At 40.7% G+C, this 24,955-nt stretch overlaps 1 protein-coding gene across 1 annotated transcript; it reads left to right on the forward strand.

Moving 5' to 3' along the window:
- Positions 1-24,134, forward strand: LOC127543138 (fibrous sheath-interacting protein 2-like). The gene is made up of 7 exons (XM_051969161.1): positions 1-337; positions 2,576-7,725; positions 10,887-11,435; positions 12,526-12,623; positions 19,366-19,400; positions 20,352-20,398; positions 21,038-24,134. The coding sequence occupies exons 1-7, from the start codon at positions 1-3 to the stop codon at positions 21,104-21,106; spliced, it is 6,285 nt and encodes a 2,094-aa protein (XP_051825121.1). The 3' UTR covers positions 21,107-24,134.
- The last annotated feature ends 821 nt before the right edge of the window (positions 24,135-24,955 follow it).

Genomic DNA, 24,955 nt, shown 5'->3' on the forward strand with positions numbered 1-24,955 from the left:
ATGGTTAAGAATGTTCTCAATGAAGTGACAGGCCTGCAAAGACCCTCTCCAGCATCCTCCCTAACCATGGGGGTTTACCCAGCTGAATTTGTGGAGGAAATTGTTGCTAGACTCTTATCAAAAATCTTCAGCCCAAAAGTGAAAACGGGGGCAGAACTAAACAATGTGACACACAAAATTGTAGATTCCATAAATGCTCATTTTGATCGAGCCAAAGTTCGATTGGTACGCCATGATGAGACACAACCTTTTCCACCTCTGAATAGCGATATTGTGGATGAATTGGTGGATTCTGTCTACTGTAATGTCCTGCAACAGCATGGACTAGATCCTACAAGTGAGCAAGAAGAACCAATAAGAACTGACATTTTTGTTGAAAATCTTACCAATTTAATTGTAGCAGCAATTTCTGATTATCTCCTTCATCCCCTTTTTTCTGGAGAGCTCTCTGCTTCTTCTTATTCTTCTTTGACAGCAGAGAATATTGTGCAAGAAGTCCTAAGTGGGATCAGCAAAACTGGCAAACAAAGTCAAAGCCTGTCTCCATATAATACTTTACTGCCTTACACTTTCTTAGAAGACATGATAAGAGTGCTACTGTCTCGAATCTTTCCTTCAGCACCTGGGATACTTCCATGTGAAGAAGATCTAGATACATCTGGAGTTAATTTCAATGAAGTTGCTTCAAAGCTAATTGGTGATATCCGAAGGAAAATTTCAAAACATGAAATCCGATTTTCCAAAGATGCAGAAGAACCACGATATGTTTATTCGGAAGATGATGTCCAAAATCTTGTTGACTCTGTTTTCAAAAACATCTTGCAAAACTCTGGCTCTCAAGAAGCAATTGAACAAGAGATAACAAGCAGTGACAATACTTTCATTGATCGAATAGCTGGTTTTATCATTAAAAATATTTGTCAGCAACACCTTCAGCCATTTGTGTCTGGAAAGGCAATTCCTCCACCCCAGACATACCCAGTTAGTGGGCAAGGGCGGCAGTTACAGTTTTATGCTGGTGTGTATTCCTCAACATTTTTGGAAGAAGTCATCTCTGGAGTTTTATCCAAAATCTTTTACAGGGTAGTAGGCCTTGCATATGCCAAAATAGTAAGAGAACCTGAAAGTGAACTGGAGGAGACAGTTGTTCAACTCATAAATGCAGTAGCAGAGGAGTTTGAAAAAGCAGAAGTAAACATTCTAGAAAATGCTGAAGAGGAATTAAATTTGCCACAAATAGATAGGGATGTCATCATTAAAATAATTGACAAATCTTACAATAAAGTTTTGCAAGAATATGATTTAGACCTGGAACTTGTTAAAGATTTTTTTAATGACACAAAGACTTTGGCAGAAAGGATCACCAAAATTATCCTGACAGAAATCTTAGATTTTCAGTTCCAACCAAGCTTGGTTGCAAGGCTACCATTCAAATCTCTATCAAATCTCAGTGCTGATGTTTTGCTTAAGAAAGTTAAGTTTGAAATTAACCAACCCAAACCACAGAGACAGACTTCAACAATATATACAACTATGTTATCACATACCCATTTGGAAAAAATAGTCACCCAGCTTTTATCGCAGAGGTCCTCAGACTCCAAAGCAGAAGAGTCAGTTACATCAAAGCCTGATTTAAGTAAAACTGTTGTGAAATTGATCAATGAAATCATGGCCATCATTTCCAAACATGCTATCTGGATTACAAAACACGGAAATGAAAAACAAAGTATGATCTCAGAAACAGATATTGAGAATATGGTTGATTCCATTTATGCTGATATCTCACATTCAAATTTATATCAGTCTCTTACAAAAGATAAAAAAGATATAACTAATATACCTGTTTCCAAAATAGCAAGTTTCATAATCAAAGAAATTTTTAACCATCATCTTGAGTCATTTTTATCTCAAGAGCAAATCATTTCTCAATCTACATCTGACTTAACTAGGAAACAGACTTATAAAGATGTAGAAATTGACCCAAAAGAAATGTCTCTCATTGTTAACTCTGCTATATTTTTGGAGGAAGTAATCTCTGAACTTTTATGCAAAATCCTCTATGCATTCTCACACAATTTCATCTCATCCGATGATCCGAAATCTAAAGCCAAAATGACTGACATTGTTACAAAATTAGTCCGTTCAATTGTGCTGGAGTTTGCAGCATCTCAAATTTTGGTCGCAGAAAATTTTGATGAAAATCTGTGTTTTTCTGAAGGGTACAAAGAAATGGTTAGTAAGATAGTCAACTTAATTTATGAAAAAATAACAGATGGTTATAAATCTCCAGCTCTCATTTATAAAGACATAGAATATGACACTAGTAATTTTGGAAGGAAAATATATAATTTACTTTTGGGAGAAATTTATGATTATCAAGTACAGGGATTAATTTCTGGAACATTATCTTTGTCTACTTATTCTTCACTTAGAGCTGAGAACATTATTCGAAATGTACTAAATGTTATTGGGAAAGAAAGCCACAATTTGCCATCCTTTGTTACTGTATTACCTCGCTCTCTTTTGGAAGATATGGTTTCCAAACTTTTAGGTCATATTTTTCCTTCATCTGAAGCTAAGAGTAAAGTAAAAGAACAAGAAGTACTACCTGATGATGATTTTATAAGTGCAGCTGCGAGACTAACCGATGCAATTATATCTGAAATTTCTGAACACGAAATTAGACTGACTGCTGCAGAGGAGAATGCCTCACATATGAATCTGGAAACTATTGAAAGCATAGTTGATTCAATTTGCAAAAATATTTTGAAGAAAGCTGAATTCCAAGCTGAAGTCCAGAAGGAGGAGAGTGAGAAGGGAGGCACATTTCTCACCAAAATAGCTGGCTTCATTATGAAGGAAATTGTAGATCATCACCTCCAGCCATTCTTACATGAGGATGACACTGATTCTGCTGAAGCTTCTGAAAAAGAGTCTATCGTTGATATTCTCGAGCAAGAAAAAGAACGACCGGGCACCCCCCAGCCTTCCCTTTACTCAGCAACATTTTTAGAAGATGTTATTTTTGATCTTGTTCGAAAATTGTGCCCTGCCCCACAAACTCCTGAGGAGGATGAGGAAGAAAGTACTACAGAAACCAACCTTGTGAGCATGGCTATCAAATTAGTAAATTCCCTAATAGGTGAATTTCGGAAAAGTGACATCAAGGTTCTCCCCAATGCTGAAGAATTGTTTTCTTTTCCACCAGTAGATAAAGAAACTATTGATAAAGTGTCTGAGTCTGTGTATGATGAGGTTATTAAAAAATATAAATCTGAGGATGCTCATGATGAGGAAGAGAGCAATTTTTATATTGAAATGATATCCACCTTAGCAAAGAAAGCAATCTCAAGTTTCAAGGTTAAGCCCCTTTTTTCTGGAGACTGGTTTTCCCCTTTCTTTTCATTTCTAGAACCAGATAAAATCACCCAAAGAGTCCAATATCAACCGGCAAAGAGCTCATTTGATAAAAACATAAAGAAGGCTCCTGCCAAAGATTCTTTACTGAAAGATTCCCTTGCAGTAACCCGAGCTAAAAATATAAAAACTGAGAAAGATCTGGGCACAAAAAGTGAAAAGAAGAGTGAAGAGAAGGCTGAAGCTACACTTAGTAATTATGACCAGGATTCAATGTTCATTTCACTAGCCAGCACTATGAAAACTAAAATGTGTGCCCTAAAATCTGAAGAGTGGGATCTAATTGAGAAAAGGGAAAGTGGGAAAAAGACAGGCGAGAGCCCTACTAAAATAGATGAAGACAAGGATTCAACAAAATTCATTTCTGTAGCCACCAGTACTAGAAGTAGTATGAAAACTCACCAGGACCAAGGCTTGCAAACATCAGATATAAAGAGTGATGAGGTTTCAACCAAAGATGAGGTGGATGAGTACAAGGAAGAGTCAGTACAAGTCTTTACAGTTATGAAAAGCAGAAAGGGGATCCCAGAAGTGGATTTAAAGAGAATACCCAAGAAGAGCAGTATGAAGAAGAAAGAATACCATTTGGATACTGAAACTTATGATGAAAAACTTTCTCCACTAAAAAGTAAGAAAACAGAAGAACCGGTTTTGAAATTATCAAGTAGTATCAAGTTCGAAGAAAAGAAAAAAGACATTTCAGTTGGGACAGACGATGATGAAGGGGCATTTAGTTTCACTCCTGCAGTCACTAAGATGAAAAGTACAAAGACTTTACATGATCCAAATTTCAAATCAGCCTTTAAAAGCAAGAAAGAGAGTGGTGTTCAAACAGATACTGAAGATGCATATTTTGAAAATGTTGAAAATGTGATCGAGAATATTTACAGTAATGTTTTAGAAATGTCTACTCAGACATCTCTAGATGATACCAGGCATACAAGTGTCATTCCTACCCAAACAGCACCTGCTGAGAATCTTGGCCAACCTTCACCAATAGCTCCAGTGCACCCAGTTCCCAAGGATGTTCCTGACAAAGGCAAAGAGGTGAAGAAACAACAGCCTGATAATGCCAAAAAAACATCCTATTTATCTAAAATGAGATCGGGTATTTTTTCAGCTAAATTTTTAGAAGATGTTGTTACGGAGATTGTAAACACACTGATCTTCTCTTCTTCACCAGAAAGTTGTAAAGACTGTAAAAAAGTTCAGGATGATATAAGTCAGAATGATCTCTATGATACAGCAATGAAACTGATTGATTCCTTGTTAAAAGAGTTTTCTGAAGCCCGCATTAAGGTGTTTAGGCCCACTGAGGAAAAACAACCTTCGCCCCAGGAACCTAAAGTACCGACTAAGGAGAAAGTGCTAGATCATAGTATACGGAAAGTACCAACTCTCCAAAGAACGCCCTCACCGACTAAAATGCCATCTGTGTCCCCCAAAACCTTGGTTGATAAGGGATCATGTACAGATAAAGAACATTACATTGATTATATGCCATTAGTGGATAAAACATTGGTCAATAAGGTTGTGCACGCCTCTTTGTGTAATGTTTTGCGTGAATACAGATCTCAAGACTCAATTTGTAAAGACATCAATGATAGTGATAAGTTAGCCAAAAGATTAGCTGGTGCTGTGATAGAAGAAATGTTTCAGCATCAGCTCAACCTACTACTACAAGATGAAATGCCCCCTGAAGTGTGCATACCTCTGAAACCTAAGGATGTTGTTAAAAAAGTACAAAAAGTCGCCAAAAAACACACCAAAGAATGTCAAACTTCCTCACCATATACCATCATATTGCCTCACGAATTTTTAGAAGAGATGATTTCATCTCTTCTAGCCAAAATTTTCCCAGCAGGAACTGAAAAAATTATAGACTCAGATGAAGAAAGTGACAGTCTTTTTACTGAACTGAACTTCATTCAAATGAAATTGGTCAGCAGGATTATGACAGAGATATCAAAAGACGAAGACATGATAATACAGTATGTTGAATGCTTACACCCCAATGATGATGAAGTCATTCAGGTAGTGGTACAATCTATTTACAGTAATCTTCTGCCACAGTTTGGCTCTCAAGAGGTCATTCAGAACTGTGCAACAAGTGGATGCAGAATGCTTTCCGAAAGTATAGCTGATCTAGTTGTACGAGAGGTCGCTGGCAATCAGCTGCAGACCTACTTTTCTGGAGAGTTAACACCCTACCAATGTGACGAAGTTGACACTGTTGTTGAAAATATTCTTAAAGATATCTCCCAGAGCCCTGAAAGTCTTCCACCTAAACGAATCTATGATCACAAATTACCTTTGAACATCCTAGAAGAGATTGCAGCACAGTTTTTATCCCGACTTTTGTCTGTGTTCCCTATGATAGAGAGGGAAAGAACTAAGTCTTTGGAGGCTGAATTGGAAAAAATCACTAACAAAATAATAACATCATTGAAAGAGTTTATATCCAAAAGTCCAATTAAAATTGTACAACAGACTAATGAACCTCCCACACTGCCTAAAGAAGAAAATCAGGCTATTGAAAAAGTGGTTGATAATGTTTATGATAGCGTTTTAAAACATTCTGGCTCTCACACATCTATGTATCAAGATTTAGTAGGGAAGAGCAATGTTCTAGCTGATATAATAGCCTTTTTAATGGTCAAAGAAATTTCCAAACCTGCATTTCGGCCTCATATGAAACAAATCCCTCGTGAGGAAAAACACTCTAGGGAAGAAAGCATTCCCCAAGAAGAAAAATTCTCTTGGGAAGAAAGAATCCCCTGTGAGGAAAAATTCCCTCGTGAGGAAAGAATGCCTCGTGGGGAAAAATTCTCTCGTGAGGAAAGACTCTACTCACATGAGGAAAGATTCCCTCGTGAGGAAAGATTCGCTCGTGAGGAAAGATTCCCTCGTGAGGAAAGATTCGCCCGTGAGGAAAGATTCGCCTTTGAGGAAAGATTCGCCCCTGAGGAAAGATTCCCTCGTGAGGAAAGATTCGCCCGTGAGGAAAGATTCTCCCGTGAGGAAAGATTCCCTAGTGAGAAAAGATTCAGTCGAGAGGAAAGATTCCCTAGTGAGAAAAGATTCAGTCGAGAGGAAAGATTCCCTCGTGAAGAAAGATTCCCTCGTGAAGAAAGATTTTCTCGTAAGGAAAGATTCTCTCGTGAAGAAAGAATCCCTCGTGATGAAAGATTCCCTTGTGAGGAAAGAATCCCTCATGAGGAAAAATTCTCTCGTGAGGAAAGAATCCCTCAGGAAGAAAAATTTTCTCGAGAGGAAAGAATCCCTCAGGAGGAAAAAGTCCCTCACGAAAAAAAATTGTCTCATGAAGAAACTACTGCTCCTGAGGAAAAACGCACTAGTGAAGAAAAAATCTCTCATGAGGAAAAATTATCTGATGAGGAAGAGACAACAGGTCCTCAGCTGGCACTCGAAGCTGTCAAAATTATGGAAAAAGTCCTTAAAATTCTTGATGGCATTAAGTCACGGGAAAAACCCTCAGTCCCCAGAGTCCCAGTGCTGGATGCCTCCTTTTTGGAGGAAACATTGGCATTATTCCTAGCAAAAATAGTTAAGTTGCCCTGTGAGGCAACTGAAGAGGCAAAAAACTTATCCAAACCTGAACTGAATAAAATTGCAACTCAACTGACAAAATCAGTGACAGCTGAAATTTCCAAAAGTAACATTAGTCTTGTGGCTGCTGACCCTGAAGTGCACTTTATGAACTCAGAAAATATTGAAATGATTTCTCAAGTCGTTGATTCTGTTTATAGTAATGTTTTGCGACAGTCGGGAACCCAAGAGGAATTTTTTCATGATATAAAAAGCGTGAACAGATTTTTCCCCAAAAAAGTAGCTAGCTTAATAGTCAGTGAGATTTCTCATTGTCCCCCAGAATCTGTTAGCACTCGCAGTTCATCCATTGATGTCTTCAGTGATCTGGATGTTGAACGAATTGTAGAAAAAGCCAGTGAGCATGTCAGCAAAATGGATTCTATGCTATTAAGTGAAGATGATAATATAGGGGATGACCTGGATGTTAAAATTATTCCTCACCTTGGAAATAAGCCAATCAGAATAGATCCAGCTATTGTTTCTGAACACTTGGCAGTAATTTCACTCAAAACTCAACCACTGGAGAAACTGAAGAAGCAGTGTTTGTCAAGAACTGGACACAGTCTAGCAGAGCTAAGAAGAGCTTCAATAAGTGGCAAGAGCTACTCATCAGAATTAATTGATATAGAAACAAGGAAAAAGGAAAGAAGGATCTCTTTGGATAGAACAGGACGGTTGGATGCAAGGCCCTTTGAGGTAAGCAAAACAAAACAATGGCCCAAAAAATCAATAATGAGCAGCTATTGCTACTGGTGGTGTTTTTGTCTGTAAATTATAGTCAACTTTATTTGGCACAGTCAGAGAATGAGGTCTTACAGGTAACCAAATACTCTGCTTAACTCAGAATTACTACAACTAAGTGTGACTCTTAAGTAACAAACTTGGCTTCCAGAAATCTTGAGTGAGGCTAAATCTTATTACTTTAGCATCAAACCATACACAGTGTGGCCTTCCAATTTTCAAAGAATGCAAGGTATAACACTAAAATTAGACTTAAAAATTGCTCTTCCTCTGATAGCTTTTTAAATGATCGATATCTTGCAGTGCCTCACGCCAGAGCTGGGATAGATATTAGTGCACCTTAGTTCTCGCCAGGCAAGATTTTAAAAATTGTGTCCTCCTGGGTATCGTACCAAAGACTTCAAAGTCTACCATGTGACTTAACCTGTCACGCACATTTTGAAAAATCCTTGTCTATACATCATGGAGAATGGAATTTTCTAGCATTTCTCAAAAAGTTCAATTAAAATGAGTACTTCGTTGCATCTCCCACCCCCATGTAGTGCCTAACCTGCTCACACGAGTCATTCCTCTGCCTCAGAATCCTTTTTATGAACATCAATGATTGTGTTACCAGATAAGTCTAGATGGACATCTCTCACGTGGAGAAGGGAGTTGAGTAAGCTAGAGGGTTTGAACTCTGGAAGATTTGGGAGTGGAACAAGTTCCCAGAATGAGTGAGACATGAATGTCCAAATGCAAATATAGAAACGCATTCCAAGTCAAATGGAAATAATTTGGTTATTCTCTGCCATTATGGATTTTCTACACAACTGTTCCCCTTGAGTGTCACAGATAACTGAGATCTGACTGGGTCTTCATTTCTGCAGAAGCTGAAAATGGCACTTTGGCTTATAAAATAAATATAGCATAAAATAAAGGCTAGACTTGGAGAAATAGCTTGAAGTCAGAAAAACCTGAGTTCGAGTCCTACTTCAAACACTCTGTGATCGTAGGCAAAGCAATTAGCCTCTCTGAATGTCAGTTTCTTCACCTATAAAATGGGAAAGAATACCAACAGTACTTCAGTGTGATTGTGATGATCAAATGCAATAATGTATTAAAGCAATTTAAAACCTTAATGTGCAATAGAAATGCCAGTGATGATGATTATCACAAAAGATAAGGAGGGTGCCATTTAGCTTAAAGCTAGCACTTGGTGCTACAAAGTGATGCTGAAATTCAGAATGACATTTTTAATTAACCCTGAGGTTCAGCATCAGCAAAAATCACAAAAGTAGAATGAAGGCAGGTATTAGGAGCCTAGATCTAGAGCCAGAAGCGTCCTCAAAAGCCAACCCCCTCATTTTATAGAGGGGGAAACTGAGGCTAGGGAACAAAAGTGACCTTCCCAAAGCTAAACCCAAGATCCTAGCTCTAGAGCTAATAGAGATCTCAGAGGCTTCCGATCTATACCCTCACTTTATACAGGAGGAAGCTGAGGGCCAGGAAGGTTAAACAACATAACTCTCATTTCTCTAGTGCTCTAGGATTTGTGAAGTGCTTTCCTCAATCCCAGGGAACAGATAGAAACAAGGGAATAGGCTCCAGAAAGCTCAGGCTCAGGTTGTGAGACAGTTTATAAAGTATCAGAGCCGCTGACTCTGGTCCTCTGGTCATCAGTCTAATTGGTTCTCCTTATACTATATCATAAAACTTCTTTCCCTCATGCTTCATTTGACGCTATAAAATGAAATGTGACATTTGAATAAAGGGGGAAAGGAATGTTAAACTGTATTCTTCGAGGTTCCTTTTGGAAAATGGATTAGAGTGATAAATTATGGCAGGGAGACGAGGGACCTTATTAAAAGACTTTCATATTTTCAAATGCTATAGGTACTTTTTTTTTAAGAATCCAAGAGTCCACAAGATTTGTCCCTCTTTGGGGAAAATCTGCATTTTGAACCATCTATGTGTTGGTTTGTGAAATCATAAAACTGCCAGGGCAGATGATGGAAAATCTTCAAGGAGCAGAATATTCATACTCTAAGAGAAACAATGGGGATAGCTGAATGGAGCCCTGGATTTGGGGTTAGAGAACCTCAATGAGAATCTAGCTCTACCACTTACTACCTATGCAGTTATAAATTCCTTCAACTTTCTGCCCTCAGCTTTCTCCCTAGGAAAACGAGAGGGAGGAGGATAGTAGTAGGGAGACAATAAAGAACACCTCAGTTCCTAGCCTACCCTGAAGGTACTAGCTAAAGTGATCTTTACCTTTAAGTACCTCTAGCAATTCACTGACAGTCGATCTTTTTTTGTTTTGTTTTTATTTTTCAGTTTTAATATTTTCCCCCAATTACATGTAAAAACAACATATAGCCTTCAGTTTTTGCAATTTTGAATTCCAAATTCTTTCCCATCCTCCTTCCTGCCCCGTCATTGAATGCAGGTTGTATGTGCAGTCATATTGTGCTATTGATCATGTTGTGAAAAAAAAACAAAGACAGCCTCCCAGACTGTTCCCCCCCCCCAAAAAAAAAAAAAAAACAAGAACAATAATGAAAAACAGTATGTTTAAATCTGCATTCAGACTCCATCAGTTCATTTTCTAGAGGTGGATAGCATTTTTTATCATAGGTTCTTCAGAATCCTCTGACAGTAAATGTTGCCAGGTCTGCATTGCTGAGAGGAATATCCACACCAGGAGCTCCCCTCAAGCTAATGAAATTAGAGACCCAAAGTTTAAAGTAGGTGATCTCTAAGGTGCCTTTAAGCTCTTAAAACTTATTTCATGCACAGTGCATATCTTGGCTTTGGAAAAGATAAAACTCAAGTAGTAAAAATTAGGAGAAAAAACAGAATTCGTGTTAATCTTTTCTCTTCTGTGTATTGAATATATTGTCATAAATTAACATGATCTGTGAATATGGGAAAAAATGTAGGAATACCAAACATTCCTTATACATTTCATGTTTCTTAGAAATACTGCAGTGTACTAGTAAATGTGGTTTGGTAATAGATCATTTTACTAAATTAAAACTAGAAATTATGTGCAAAACACTATATTACAATAAAAACCTGAGGAAAAACAACAAGATAGTTACTTGAAATTTTCACAATCTCTTTCATTGCAGGCTGTTTGCAGGAACTCATTTCAGAATATAAGAAAACCTGATATCACCAGGGTGGAACTCTTAAAAGATGTCCGGAGCAAAAAGGACCTTATTATTCGGCTAGTTGCTCATGATATTGATGAAGAAGAGGCAGAAAGGAGGGAGGATACCTTCCTCTCTGACGAGGAAGAATTTGGTATCCGAGAAGTTGTTTTAAAAGAAGAGTGTGCCCTTGAACTGATGGAAACCCGTATAAAGGAGCAGGAACAGGAGAAAGTCCCACAAAGTAAAGGCGGTCTGCCCAAGTCTTCACTGAGCGCCAGTAGCCTGAAGAAACTTTTGTCTATAAGCAAGTGTTGTCAATCTACTTCTACAACTACCCCACCAGAAAATATTCAAAGGTCCCCAACTAAAACCAAGGAATCCAAAGCCCAACAGGTGCCAGAGGAGCTAGAACTGCTAGAAATCCCAGAAATGTTGATATCTGGTAAAGAAAGACAAGTGCTTACTCGGGTAGCAGCCTCGGCAAGGATGGAGTCTTCTAAATTAGAAGCAAAACCACTACCCTCCGTAAGTGACAAATGAGATCATTGGTTACTTTTATAAGAGTGGGCAATTCTTTGATTTTGGAGAATAAAACCCTTTCAGTCCTAAGGGGGCACCTTGGAATTAGCAGAAAATGCTAATGTTAATATGCTCCTGGGCATCCTCCTTCTGATTTATGAGCTGCAAGGTTTTCTCCATGTCTGAAATTCAGTGATTTCACGTCGTCACCAACAGTGGCTATTATATCATCATACTGTAAAAAATTCCTTCACTAAATTGTCCTCCGATGCTTCATTGGGACGTGAAGGTGCAAGCTCAGTAATGGATAAGGAGTGTCTGTTATCTGAGACTTAGGCTAGATAATTCCTAGAGGACCAGAGTCAGGTTGACCACAGGGGGATGAAGTTTTTAGGATCCCCTTATCCCCAACAAAATCCTATATCCTTAAAGTAGTGAAGTAAGTTGTAGATGAAACAACACTGACCTTAGCTGGGGGAAAAATGGAAATAGAAATCTTGAGAGGAGGCAGCAAAGATATAGTAGATAAAACCCTAGACTTGGAGTTAGGAAAACCTGGATCTAAATCCTGTCTCAGAATTGATTTCTCTCTCTTTCAGTTTCCTCCTCTGTAAAATGAGAAGGTTGGATTCAGTGACCTCTTGGGTCCCTTCAAGCTCTAATGCTATAGTATTGTGATGATCGTAAGCAGGATTGGAAAATTAGAAAATGGGGTTCCCCTGAGCCAAGTATAAAAAAAATCATCTTGAAAAGGGCCTTCAACACATTTGCTCTCCATAGTGGAGTTGTAGAATGCTGAGACATAGAAATGCCATAACTGCAAGGTAGAGGCAGAAGGGTGGAGGTCAATCTAGCTAAGCCCAACCCATTCATTCTTTTAACTCATTTTCTTGCCCTCCTCATACAGGGTTTATTTTGGGGTCTCGTGTTTTTACCTTTTCCACATTGGCCCCACTACCCTCTCACAGCCCCAATAGCATTAAATGTACTCAGTAGTGCTAGAGCCATGTGAACAGTTAAGGACATTTCTGGGATAGATTTTTATTTGGCTGGCTTAAAACTGTGCTTTGATGCTTTTCTTATACTTTTTTTTCAGCAAGAAGAGGTGAAAACCACTGTTCCAGAGCCTCCACATTATCTAATACACAGAACTATGAGCTCGTACTCTTACACCCAAGAGATGTTTGCCGAAGGGTATGGTTCGGATTTCTTTGTTTTGGAGTTTTTGTTTTGTTTGGGGGTTATTGTTTTTTTAATTAAGTTTATTTTGACCTCCTATGACAAGCACAAATGTTCTAATGTGTAAACAGCAGCATAAGAAAAAAACATCAATAGAGCAAAGCACAAGAGAACTCCGAGAAGAGATTGGAAATGATCATAGTAATGTCCCTCACCTTCTGTTCTTTAGCCTTTAACTAAGCTCACATTGAAAGACACACATTGTCTTTAGCCCCGTAATGACCAAATCATCTTGTTTCTGTAATCCCTTTTGAGCATCATTTCTCTTTCATGTGAGTCTGTTGTTGTTATTGTTGTCTCTAAATACATAGTTGTAGTCGGTGTGTTGAGGTTGAAAAGGGACCCAAAAGGCTGGGGTTCTCAGGTCAGTATGGTGAGGTGTCTCAAAAGAATTTGCAGGGTTGAACCCATATCCAAGTCAAAGGGCAAAGTTTATTGGAATTGTAATGCCAATTAAAGCGGGCTTAGTTCCAAAAGAATTTAGCAAAAAATCAGAAGCAAGGAGACACCTTTATCCAGTTCTTCCTGTCACCAATATGCTACTTTTATGGCCTAGAGGTAGAACTGAGGAGTGGTCTCTGGAATTTGGTTATCACTGACCAGCAGATCTAGGACTATCCTAAGGCCAGAAGATTTTAGAATCATTGATAGACAAGATGGTCAGAACAATAGCACTCTAAGGTTAGAGTCTCAGGATTAGTAATGTATTTTCCCTAAAGTCTAATGGAAGAAATATTATTATATTCCTAGGCCAGAAGAGTTTTGCAATCATTGAAGGACAAATTGTTAGAACAATAGCACTCTAAGGGAGGGAGAGGAGACAGTGGGGAGGACCTCGGAATGACTGATTCTAAAGCCAGAAGACTTTAGAATCATTGACAGATGGTTAGAACACTCTAAGGTCAGGGGACCTTAAAACTAGTGCTGTTTCCCCAAGAAACTTCTTCTGGCGTGTACGTTGTTTGATTCTTTCTTCAGCTGGCATCACTTTATACCTTTCCATGTGAAAGAAATATGAACTACAACTTGGAAATATTGAAGCTAGATTGTGGATGGCTTTAAATGTCGAGTTTTGCATTCTATTCTAGAGGCTAGAGAGAATCATTGAAGGCCTTTGAGCTGGGCAGTGACACAAGAAGACCTGAGAAGGGTTTAGCTACAACTGAAAAGTTATGTAGTTTAACCACTTAACCTTATTGCTCTTCCACCAAGGATTCTATATTTTGGCTAGATTTTAGCAGTTTACCATTTTTATTGTGTTTCTGCAAAGGTGGCAAAATTTGTTGTCTTGAATTTCCGAGTTTTTAATACTCAAATATAGAATGTTCTTGAAAACACTCCATTAAGGTCTGAATAAATGAATTCACTTACAATTCAATTCAAACAAATTTTGCTAGGATTCTATCCGTGTCTGTAATTTCTTTCCCATTTATCAGCTACCTTCTTTACAATGTAATTACTATGGTTGTGAGGTGAATATTGGTATTCTTTCCTTATGGATGGTACATTTAAACACGAAGCAGTCCCCATGTTTGTATCTCATAATGCTTTGTAATTTGGATTCAGCCTCGCCTGCTTATCATGACTACAAGTTCTGATTTTCTGGGATGACCAGAAGCACTTTTAGGGCTTGGGCTTGTGATTTCTCTAACAGAAGTTCCCTAGAAGAACTAGGGAAACTCCCTTCTCCAATGTAGAGTAGCAACCGCTCTGTCATTTATAATCTTAGAGCAGGAGTAGGGAACCTATTTTTCTGCCAGGGCCATTTGGATATTTATAACATCATTTGCAGGCTATACAAAATTATCAACGTATAGAACTCAAGAAGTGGGAAGTTGTACCAAGCTTCCAAATCATCATCTCCTGTAGTTGCCTCAGCAAAAAATTTTGCAGGCCTTATACGGCCCAAGGGCCAGATGTTCTCTCGCCCTGTCTTAGAGGGTCTTTTGGGGGACACTGAGAGCTTAGGGACTCCTCCTCCTTCAGGGTCATACTATTAATGTGTGTCAGACTGGATTTACCTAAAGCATAGTAAATCTTATTCCAAGTTTTCATTTTAAATCTGTCTCTGGGTGTCGGGTGTATTTCCCAAATGCAATGTCTTGCATTTCTTTTTAAAATCAGTTCTGTAACTCAAACCACTTATAGTCAAAGTTATAATTGCTAAATATAGTTCCGTCATCCTCAACTAAATTATGTTTTTATCGGTAAGGAACGTGCTCCATCTTGATTCACTAGAATTAGTCCAAAAGCTGTCTTATACACTAGAAATAGTCCACAAGAAAACATACTCATCACCAAAGATGGATCCTAAATTCCTACTGTTCCCTCTCCAAGTTTTTCAGTGTTTTCAACCGTCCCCCTTTCCTAAATGGAAATGCCACTTTGGGATGACCTGCTCTTCCCTCTCCCTCAATTATCCATTTTTTGCCACATCTGCAACAAAAGAATTCCATTTTCTCCTTCCTCCTTGCCTTTTACTTTGCTGTTGTTAGGAATTCTGTTATATATGTGTATTCTTATATAGGTATACCATGTGTATTTATGCACATGTATACTTCTAGATATGCACATGTGAGTATGTATACTCATATATCCATACACACATATATTTCATTTACTTTTTCTTCCCCGCACAACCCCAGCTTCTTTGTGGCCTTTAGTTGTCAATCAAGACACCCTGGCTACTGCCTCCATGATGATTCAAATGGAGGAACATTCAGTTTCACTATCATCATTCTAGTGGCTCTCCCACCTTGGGAAAACTACAGATCATGTCAACTTCTCCCCCTTTGTTTTTGCCAACCTTGGGTTATAGTTCACTCTAAACACCATTGTTAGGCAGCCTTGAAGTTTATTATTAATTTGCACATCAAAGGTCCTAGCTAAGCATGGCCTATTTTACCAGGAGAAGTTCTTGGTTGATTTGCACATCAAAGGGTCTCATTGCTGTTGCTTTTGCCAGTAATTTTTTGTCTTGGAAATGAATAATGGGTGGTGTTGGCTAACTGAAGTTTTTCATCTTATCTACTTGTAAAATCTCTTTTTCAGGGGAGCTTAGTGTGTTTGCCTGAGTCGAATCAAGCATTCTTTCCCCTTGGTGTCTGATGCATTGCCCATTTAGAGCCTGCCCCTTGATCTTCCCATAATTCTGGAAATTTTTCTTGTATTATTTCAGTCTGCCCAGTTGTCAAGTGAAACATTTACTGAGTGTCAGGCACTATACTAACAATATTTTTAAAATATTTTTTATTTTTTTAAATATATTTTTTTAATTTTTTATATTAAAAAAATTTTTTAAATAATAAAATCCTTTCAAGGAGCTTACAATTTAATAGAGGAAGACAGCATAGGAAATAAGCCAACCCTTGTTGAAGGCTTGGTGAAGGAGTCACAGTGGAAGTCAGAGAAATCCCTGCGTAGTAGAGCCAGGTGGGAAACGATTTCCTGCAATATGGTGTCCAGACTTCCTTTTTTCACATTTCTAAGTGATGAGGTTTAGATTTAGGGAACCAAAATGAGATTAGGGTTTCTGGTGGTCAGGGAGTTAAATGATAAGTTCTAGTGGCAGGTTCGGGGTTCAGAGAACCAAATGGAAAGGTTTGGCTCCCCTGCAACCCCTTGGGATTTGGCACAAGGGTAGGGAGTTTGGGGGACTGCCTTCTGGTGGCACAGAGGTTCTCTGTAAAGGAATTTACAGACCCGAAAACCTAGATTGATAAAAGGGTTTATTATGGGGATTGGAAGTAAGGTTAGAAATCCTGACAGAGAGACAAAGTCTGGTTAGGGAAATAGATGAGGGTAAAGAGAGGATGACACTGGGAAGAGTATTCTAGTGGGCAGAGACCCTTGGGATGCCAAGCATGGAGCTGGCATGTTTGGAACCTCTGCAAAGAGAGGGTTTTAGTTTGGCTCTTTTATAATAGGGGGCTTTGGCTACAAGCTGAAGGGGGCCCCTGGGTGGAGTCCCAAGTTGGCTCCTAAATGGGTTTCAGCTTGAGCTGGAATTTGAATTGAATTCAGTGAGTTTCAGGACTGAGCCGACCCCACCCAGATAACAAGGATGAAACTGTTTGTCCTTTCCAGGCAGGGTCCCTCACTGAGGCAGAATTGAAGGAGATTTTCTCCTTTAAGATTTTCAGAGTTTCAGGGTCTCCTCTTCATAAGGATGTGTGATAGTTCACCAAATGCCTCTCTGTAGCCCGTCACCTTGGCCTCCCTCCAGATGACTTTCTATTATGTTTGTGAGTCTTTTAGTCTTTCAGTAGAACAATTTGATTTCTCATTAATTCCTAATTTTTGTCCCAGTTTTCCATAGGCCTCTCCATGTTCATTTTCATTATCATTCAATCTTGTTCTTTTTGATTGGGGCGGGGGGGGGGGAATGTCCAATGACAGCTCTTACCAATTCCTCATTTCCCTCCAAGTATTAATTATTAAATTGAACAACTCTTGGGAAAGTTCTAGACTACTATTTCTGGGACCACTATTGATGCTAGTTCATTTTTTTTTCCTTCTGCAATATTTTCTTTGAATTCTTTCCATACAGAAAACATATTCATTATGTTTCAGGTTTTATTTGTCCTGCTTGCTCATTTCTTTAAACCCTCCTTTTCTCTTTGTGAGAAATCTTTTCAGGATCTTTTATTACCCTTTCTTCCTACCTGTTCTTCCTCATCTGTTAGACATTTTTAGATATTATTGCCTCTATTCTTCTAAAGGATATTGGGGACCTGGGCTTTCTAATACGGAAGCCAGCCAAAGCTCCAAAGGAGTTCTTTAGCAAAGAGCTAGAAGCAAGAAGAAATTACGTAATCCGCTGTCCGGGCTAAAGTTTGAGGGGAGTTTAGCAAAGAATCAGAATCAGAATCAAGGAAATAATTTTGTAGGAAAGAGAAACAAAGATCCGGTTAATATGCTAATATTCTGGTTTAGAGGTACAATAGAGGAATGGTAAGGGTTGGCTAGCTCCCATTATTGAGTTCGACAGCTTACTGACCAACAGGTAGGCCAGCATCCTTTGTGGTACTCCCAAGGCCAGGTAGCCTTAGGCTTTCTCTCACATCTCATCAATACCATCATTTTCACCTCTACCAATATGTAAGTAGAAAAAGAAGCAGAATGGGTTTGTGGGAAAAGTATGGGTTCTGGAGAGAAAGGAACCGGTTTTGATTTGTGATGTGACAGGATAGCAAATACCTAGTTCAAAATAAAACATGTGACAAATTCGCATAGGCCATTCTCTTTGACAAAACGTAGATTTATTTAGGGGAGGGATTTACAGACAAACTGAAGGGATACAATAGACACCAGCAATGGTAAGTAGCATTGGGAGAGCATATAGTTAGAAAAGGAAAAAGACAAGTTCCCCCAGGGGAATTCACAATTAACCAGGAGAAAGGAAATACTCCACGAGGTGGGAGAAAGCCATCAACTGGCAGATTAGACTGACCAGAGTTAGCTAGAGCAAGGAAAGGCGCCATTAAAGGGAAGGTACTATAAGGGAGAGAAAGAGTATCTCATAGCGGACTTGGTCCTGAAGAGATTTTTGCAAAGATCTTCATCATAAGCACATCTCTTATAGAGGAAATTTACCCTTAGGGGTTTCTCTCAGTGAGACCAGAGAAGTAAAGGCAGGAACTCAGAGGGAAGGGAGGGATCAAGGAGAGGAAGTACCAGGGAGCACCGGGGAGCACCAGGGAGCACAAAGGTGGGGGAATGGAGCCAGGTTGAATACACCTGGCAGACCAGTTCCCAGACCTGTCTAAAGATATGCTAATCAATATCTCAAAAGGTTGTCTGAAGATACCCAGAGGCTGGAGGATGGACAGTGGGGGTTGTTAATGAGTTCCTCCCTAGATAGTCTGGGAATTATCTGATAATAGCTTCTTCCAGACAGGGGAAGGGAGTAAGTCAATCAATTTGTGCCTCGGCTATTTACAGGGTGGCACTGGACCACTTTTGTTTCACTCTCTGGGCTGTTTTCTTTCTCTGTAAAATGGAGGGAGTGGATGAGATGATATTGAAGGCTCCTTCAGGCTCTAAATGCTCCTATCCAACTTTTAAGCCCTCAACACTAGAAAGCAGGCAAAATATCGTTCCCTGTGCTCTCAAGCACCAGGCAATCAGGACCACTGTAGTACACCTCGGCTATCCAAACCCTTCCCACCAGAGTGGTTTCTTTTCCCTTCATGCCCCAGATTCCAGATCTTTTCTCCCTGCCAGGGCTGTCCTTAGCAGCAATACTTAAAAGCATCCACAGCACCTCCTGGGAAGGAGAAGCACACTCTATTCCCCAGCTCCTCCCCCGCCAACTCCTTGACAAGGATGCAATCTAAGAACTGAAGTTTACTACTTCTCTTCCACTCGGTGGCTGCACCCCAGGTGACCACCCTCTGCTGTTTGCCCTGCTAAGCGCCAAGCTGCCCAATGGTTATGTTATTAACGTCCTTAATCGATCAATACTCTGGAATTGGCAGCAATGGAGGGAGCTGAGAAAAGAGACAGGGTAATCACTGTACCTTGGTTCTACGACATCCTGCTTGGCTGGGACCCAGAGGGGGCCATTTTTGTCGCGATCTGACTATATGTTCATCAATCAATATTTGCTTAACAAGTTGTTCTTTTAACTAATACGTAATTCCTTCCTTCATTGATGAAACAGAAAATAAAACATTACATATTTTTTCCCCAACAGAGATGGCGCAGAGTCGGGCAGGAAAAAAACTGACGGTATGATTGCCTTTTTTTAAAAAATTTGCATTAGAGCATGTATTGAAGCATATTTACTGGTCACTGCTTTGCTATCTTTTAAATGTAAAGTTCTTAAATAACATTAATAATAGACATAAAATATTTCAAAAGATGCATGGATTAAGTCCTCCATGCACTGTATACCATCTTCATGATTTGTTACAGCTGAAAACATTTATGAAAACTCACAGTTCCAGTAAAAAAATGTATAAATTTAAAATGTTGTTACATTTTCCTAGTTCTGAGGAGCCTGTTCTATATGAGAAGGGAAAGGGGAAGGAAAAGGCAGGTGGGGGAGGGAAGAGAAAATGAATGGACTAGTACAGCCTTAGGAGTGCAATGGAAACTCTTGAAGGGGACTTAAGGCTCAACCCACAGGATCTGAGTTTAGCCTGACACCTCCCAGTCCCACAACCCATTTAGAGTAGTTGCACAAGTTGAGCCACAGTGGCCAAGGGAGGCTGTCTAGCTCCATGGCGCACTGACAACCCCTCACAAGAAATAAAAGCCTGCAGAAGAGAACATGAAGTAGCACGGACATGTTCCCTGCATCACAGAGTTAAAGTGAAGGCCGAGCCCAGCCCCTCCATCTTACAGATGGGCCAGAGAAGGGCAATATCTTGCCCAAGGTCCTGCACAATTCCTGGCAGTGGCAGCCGTAAATCTCATTTCCTGGATTCGAAGGCTATACCGTGCTCCGTGTTTCCTTCTCCCTCCTGGGGGAGCCACGGCCAGCCCCCAACACGGCCGATGACCGCGTCCCTTTAGGCTTCAGCTTTACTATGGAAAGATTCTCCGTGGAAAGCTAGCTTCGGTTATGGGTTGCCGTATGAGCTGTCGAGACCAAGTGTGAGAAATTTGGCCCCTTTTACAAACGACCACTTGTCAGGCAGGGATCTTACGACTTTCACGACTTTGTTTTGCTCACAGTGTATCTAGAAGAGGCCAAGACATTAGATGAAACGAGCAGCCTCCAGGTAAGTCTTTCACAGTAACACGTTAGGGTGGGGAGTGAGCTGAGCCCCAACTAGCAGAGTTGGCCTGAAGTGACCATATCCAAAAAGACTTGGAGGTCCTTGAGAAGGGCCTTCTTCTGGCCCCTTGGTGGCTCTCTTGTAGCCCGAAAGTCCATGAAGGCCAAATGAGGTCCCCCTACAGAGAGACAGGCCTTTAATAAGAGCTCCCAATTCTCCAGCCACGGTCCTCCCGGTAGCATTGGCCGAGATTCTCATCCTGTAGCTGAAGAAACAAACTTAGGGCAAAAGACCCGATGATGGTCATTGTTGAAACTGGAGTTCAGGCCTGCTTCTCTCTGTCCATTCCAAGATTATTTTTGCCGCGAGAATGTCCCCTGCCGGCCTTTTGGTTTTTTGGTGTTTAAAAAGTTTAATTTGTTTGCAGTTGACAAAGTTTTATTTTCTCTTCCTCTCCGCACTGGAAAAAAAAATCCCACAACCAACCCTTGTGCCAAATTTGACAAGTCAAGCAAAACACATTCCTCGACAACGCCTTCTGAAGCCCTTCTCTAGTTTCTACAGAAAGCCCATGGTAGAGGTCCCAAGGTTTTAACATCCTGTACTAGCAAAAAAGCTGAATTTTTTTCTCTCTTTGTACAGTTTATCACCATCTACGAAGGACCCAAATCGCCCTCACAGACCTCCAAGGAGAGCACACCAAGTATGTGACATGCTCTTCAAATACCGACTTAATTAGCTTAAGTTCCCACATTGGTCCCTGTGAATTGAAAATTTGTGATCATTTCTCTTCCCCAGTTTCTGCTCCCAGCCCCCAAAAGTAAGAAATAGCAAGCGGGCCCCAAATTAGCAGAAGGCTTCCATGTTTATCACTGTACGTCCCACTGAATAACTAACCCGCCATGGTCTCGCTCTCTTTTAAGACTTTTCACTAATACAGAGAGGGCCTCCCTTTTCCCATTCCAAAAGGGATCACGGGATTTACCTCTGGAGCCACCCCAGGACACCAGATCCCATGGCTCCTTTGAATGATCTTACTTGCTTTTACAGAAGGTTAGCTGCGTAGCCAGGGTTGGGGTTTTGTGTCCGAGGCTCTCTTATCAACTGTACAAACTGCCCGGAGAGACGCTAAAATTGTCAATCAGATGAATTGTTGAATAAGTCTTGTTCTAAGCCAATATTGCTCTAACCACACTCTATGGATGGTGACTACCCACCACCTCATGCAATTGAAGTATTCAAGACACCTCAGACCAATAAAGCAGACCCACTGCCCAGAAATCAGTTTTTACAAAATGCAGTCCATGTTATGGCTGATTCAAAGAAAGGAGATAACCTAGAGCCCGGAAGCCTTTGATGGGAGACAAAGAGTCCGTCTCTTCTCTTTCTCGTGTTTTCATTCACTCTCCTTCAGACGTGTATGTGTGTGTGAAGTATATACACAAATGCACACACATACACTAGGCTTCTATGGAATTTCACATCATCTCTGCTGTTCTGTTTCACTCTCTCCTGTGGCACTTGCCTCTTGGGCATTGTGGTATATTACACAGTATAACCTGTGGTTAGGAAAAACCTGGGTTCAAATTTCACCTTCGCTATTTACTAGCTGGCTGACTGTACACAAGTTACAGGATGGGTCTTTGTTCTGGTCTGAAGGAGGTCTCCCTCTGGGAGCTGTGGCCATCTCCATTCCTACCACACCATGATGACTGATGGCAGCCATCTTTAAGTGAGGGGAAGGACCTTGGCTTCAGTAGCTCTTTGAAGAGAGGCAAAGGGTGGGGGGGGACAGAGAGAGAATACATACATATCAGAGGAGGGAGGTTACCACTGTCCAGATAGGGAGGATACCCCTATTCCATATCCCCACTATTTCATTTTTCATCACGGTTTTGTTTCAAAAGTCAACTTAATTTTTAGTAGAAACAAATTTCGAAAAACAGATGTTCTTATAACCTCGTATCTTCACGTAAGCTTAAAGGATTAAAGAGACCTTCAAATAGGCTAGTGGCCCTCATTTTAAGAGAGGCCACTCAGAGCCAGAGAGGCAAAGGGACTTAGCCAAGAACCCCACGGCAGCCACCAGCAGAGCCCGACTTTGTCCCAAGTCCCCCACTTCTCATTATAACACCCCTACTCAGATTAGACAGGGAACACAAAATCAGCCTACCCAACGACAGCAAAGGATCGTGCCCCCGAGCACTTATTGTCTATCTGGGCAAAGAGGACAATTCTTATTCCCAAGGAGCTTCCAACCTCACAGCAAAATCAGAAAGAAATTCAGTGAAGTGGAATGGAGGAGAAAGTGATCCCAGGCACAGGGGATGACCCAATATGCGTGAGGAACAGAGAAGATAATGGTTTGGCTGGAAAGCTAGGTTGGAGGCAGATTGGGTAGGCCCTTAAAAGCTAAATGGAGAAGCTTCTGTGTTCTCCCAGAGGCAACAGGAAGCCCCAGGGGGCTGGTTGAGTAAAAAGAGTCACGTGGTAAGATCTGGGCTTGACATCAGCTGCAGATAGGATAGACTGGAGTGGGAGACTTGAGATAGGGAGACCAATGTGGAGGCTGTTGTGGTCATCTAGCTGAGAGGTGATGAGGGCCAGCCCTGAGAGATGTGAAAAATGTACGGATGTTGAGTGGGATGAGGGGCGGAGAAGCTGAGGTTCATTGCAAGGCCGTGAACCTGAGAAACCCGGAAACTGGTACTTTCACTAGAAATAGGATAGTCTAGAAGAAGGGAAGTTTGGGAAGAAAAATAATCTATTCAGGGAGAGGGACCGTGGAGGAATGTAATGATGTAAGGGTGATGAGGTAGGAGTGTATTCTAGGTCTGTAAGAATGTACAGAGGCAGAAAGTGGTAGAGTCAAATGGAGAAGTGGTTCACTCAGTGCACTTTGAGAAACACAAAGGAAACGGCGGAGAGGAGATGCACAAAGTAAAGCTGGAATACCAGGTTCAGGAACTCGTACTTCACCCTAGACTAGGCAAATGGGGAGACAGAGCTACGTGTGAAGGATGGGTTGGGAACAGAGTGAGACTAAAGGCAAAAAGATCAGTTATAAGGACCCTAACTAGGTTTGTGGCCGTAGGAGTGGAGAAGGGATGGACATGAAAAGTACCGTAAAAGGAGCAAGGCAACTGATTTATGTAAGTGGGGAGGAGGGATCCAGCATGACTCCCTGGTTTCAGGCCCAAGTGACTATCACTGAAGTTGGGAAGCCGGACCAAAGAGCAGGTCTGGAGATGGATTCCTTTTGGACGCTTGGGAGTTTGAGGAGCCGGAGAAGGCGGGCCATGAGAGTAGGAGTTCAGTTTGGCCTGAGATCAGGAGGTCTGAAGGATACAGGGAAAAACAGGGCTGGAAAAGTAAAGTGACAAAAGCTTATGACATGCTAATGCTAATCCTTCAGCTACCTCCTTCCCAGGCTTATCTTAAAGCTCCAACAAGGAAGCCTCTGAACATGCTTTGTAAAACATGAAACCCTAGAGAAGAGAGAGGAGGGGGATGAGAACATGAGATGCTGTCCCTCAACTTAAGTCACATCTGAGCAGCTCAAGGTCTAGTTCTGCTTTGTAGAAGAGTTAAAAAGTATAAGAGAGCTCTAACTTGGCTATTCCCACTCCCCTTGATTTCTACCTACAGAAACTCCCAGGGCTCAGGTTTCCAGACAATCTTCTACAGTGCTCGAGAAGGTGTCTTCAGCTCTGTCGAGGGTGTTTTCTCGATCAAGCACCGCTACTGACATCGCATCGGTCTTACGTAACCAGGAGGACAAGCCTTAAAAATGCTCTACATACTTAATGTCAAAGAAAATTAAATATATTTAAAAGCAGTCGGGGTGTGTGTCAAAGGAGTGGATTGATAAACTAGCGAAAGCAGAAGCCAGCTTCCACTATTTAAGGGGGGGGGAGTCTTTTGTTTCCTCATCTGTAAAAGGAGCTAGCTCCTTTCAAAAGGTTCTGAGAAAAGTGCACTCGAGAAACGGGAGCATTCTATCCTAAGCATTCCAGAATGTCCTAAGTAGAGAGGTCACGAAAAAGGCCAGACCTTTCTGTTTAAAAACAATTTGCTGATGTGCCCAGCGGTATACGCTGATGCACGGCACTAGGCCAAGTACACAATTTACAAAAGGGCAGTAGAAGCCTCCCCACATAGAGCTTTCGGTCTAATCTACCACACAGGAAATCTGTTCTAATACAACGAGGGTGGGCCCCGAGGCTTCAGTGCTGGCTCTGCTTACTGAGTGACCTTGTTGATTTTTCTCTTTGAACCTCAAAATTGCCCATGTGTAAGAAAAAGGAATCTAAAGCCCTTCCCAGCTCTTAACATCGTAGAAATTAGAGAACAACACGAACCAGCGTATCAGCGAGGGAAAATGGTCGATCCCATCAAGACGATGTGGATTCAAATCCTACCCACACATACCGGCTGAGCTGCCCACCTGCAGTGGTAGAAAGAATTCAGACCAAAAAAATCTGTCACGCTGATGAAATTATAGGTCAAGAGCCAAACCAGAAAAAATGATTAAATGCTGGGTGTTATAGGAAATCAGAT

The sequence above is a fragment of the Antechinus flavipes genome, chromosome X (genome assembly GCF_016432865.1).
Source record: "Antechinus flavipes isolate AdamAnt ecotype Samford, QLD, Australia chromosome X, AdamAnt_v2, whole genome shotgun sequence".
Lineage (NCBI taxonomy): Eukaryota > Metazoa > Chordata > Mammalia > Dasyuromorphia > Dasyuridae > Antechinus > Antechinus flavipes.

Bases quoted from the DNA above. Each gene is read 5' to 3' on its own strand.
- LOC127543138 (XM_051969161.1), top strand. From the start codon at position 1: ATGGTTAAGAATGTTCTCAATGAAGTGACAGGCCTGCAAAGACCCTCT. The intron at 338-2,575 runs GTGAGCAAGAAG...CTTCATCTGAAG, and splicing joins GCATGGACTAGATCCTACAA to CTAAGAGTAAAGTAAAAGAA. The intron at 7,726-10,886 runs GTAAGCAAAACA...CTTTCATTGCAG, and splicing joins TGGATGCAAGGCCCTTTGAG to GCTGTTTGCAGGAACTCATT.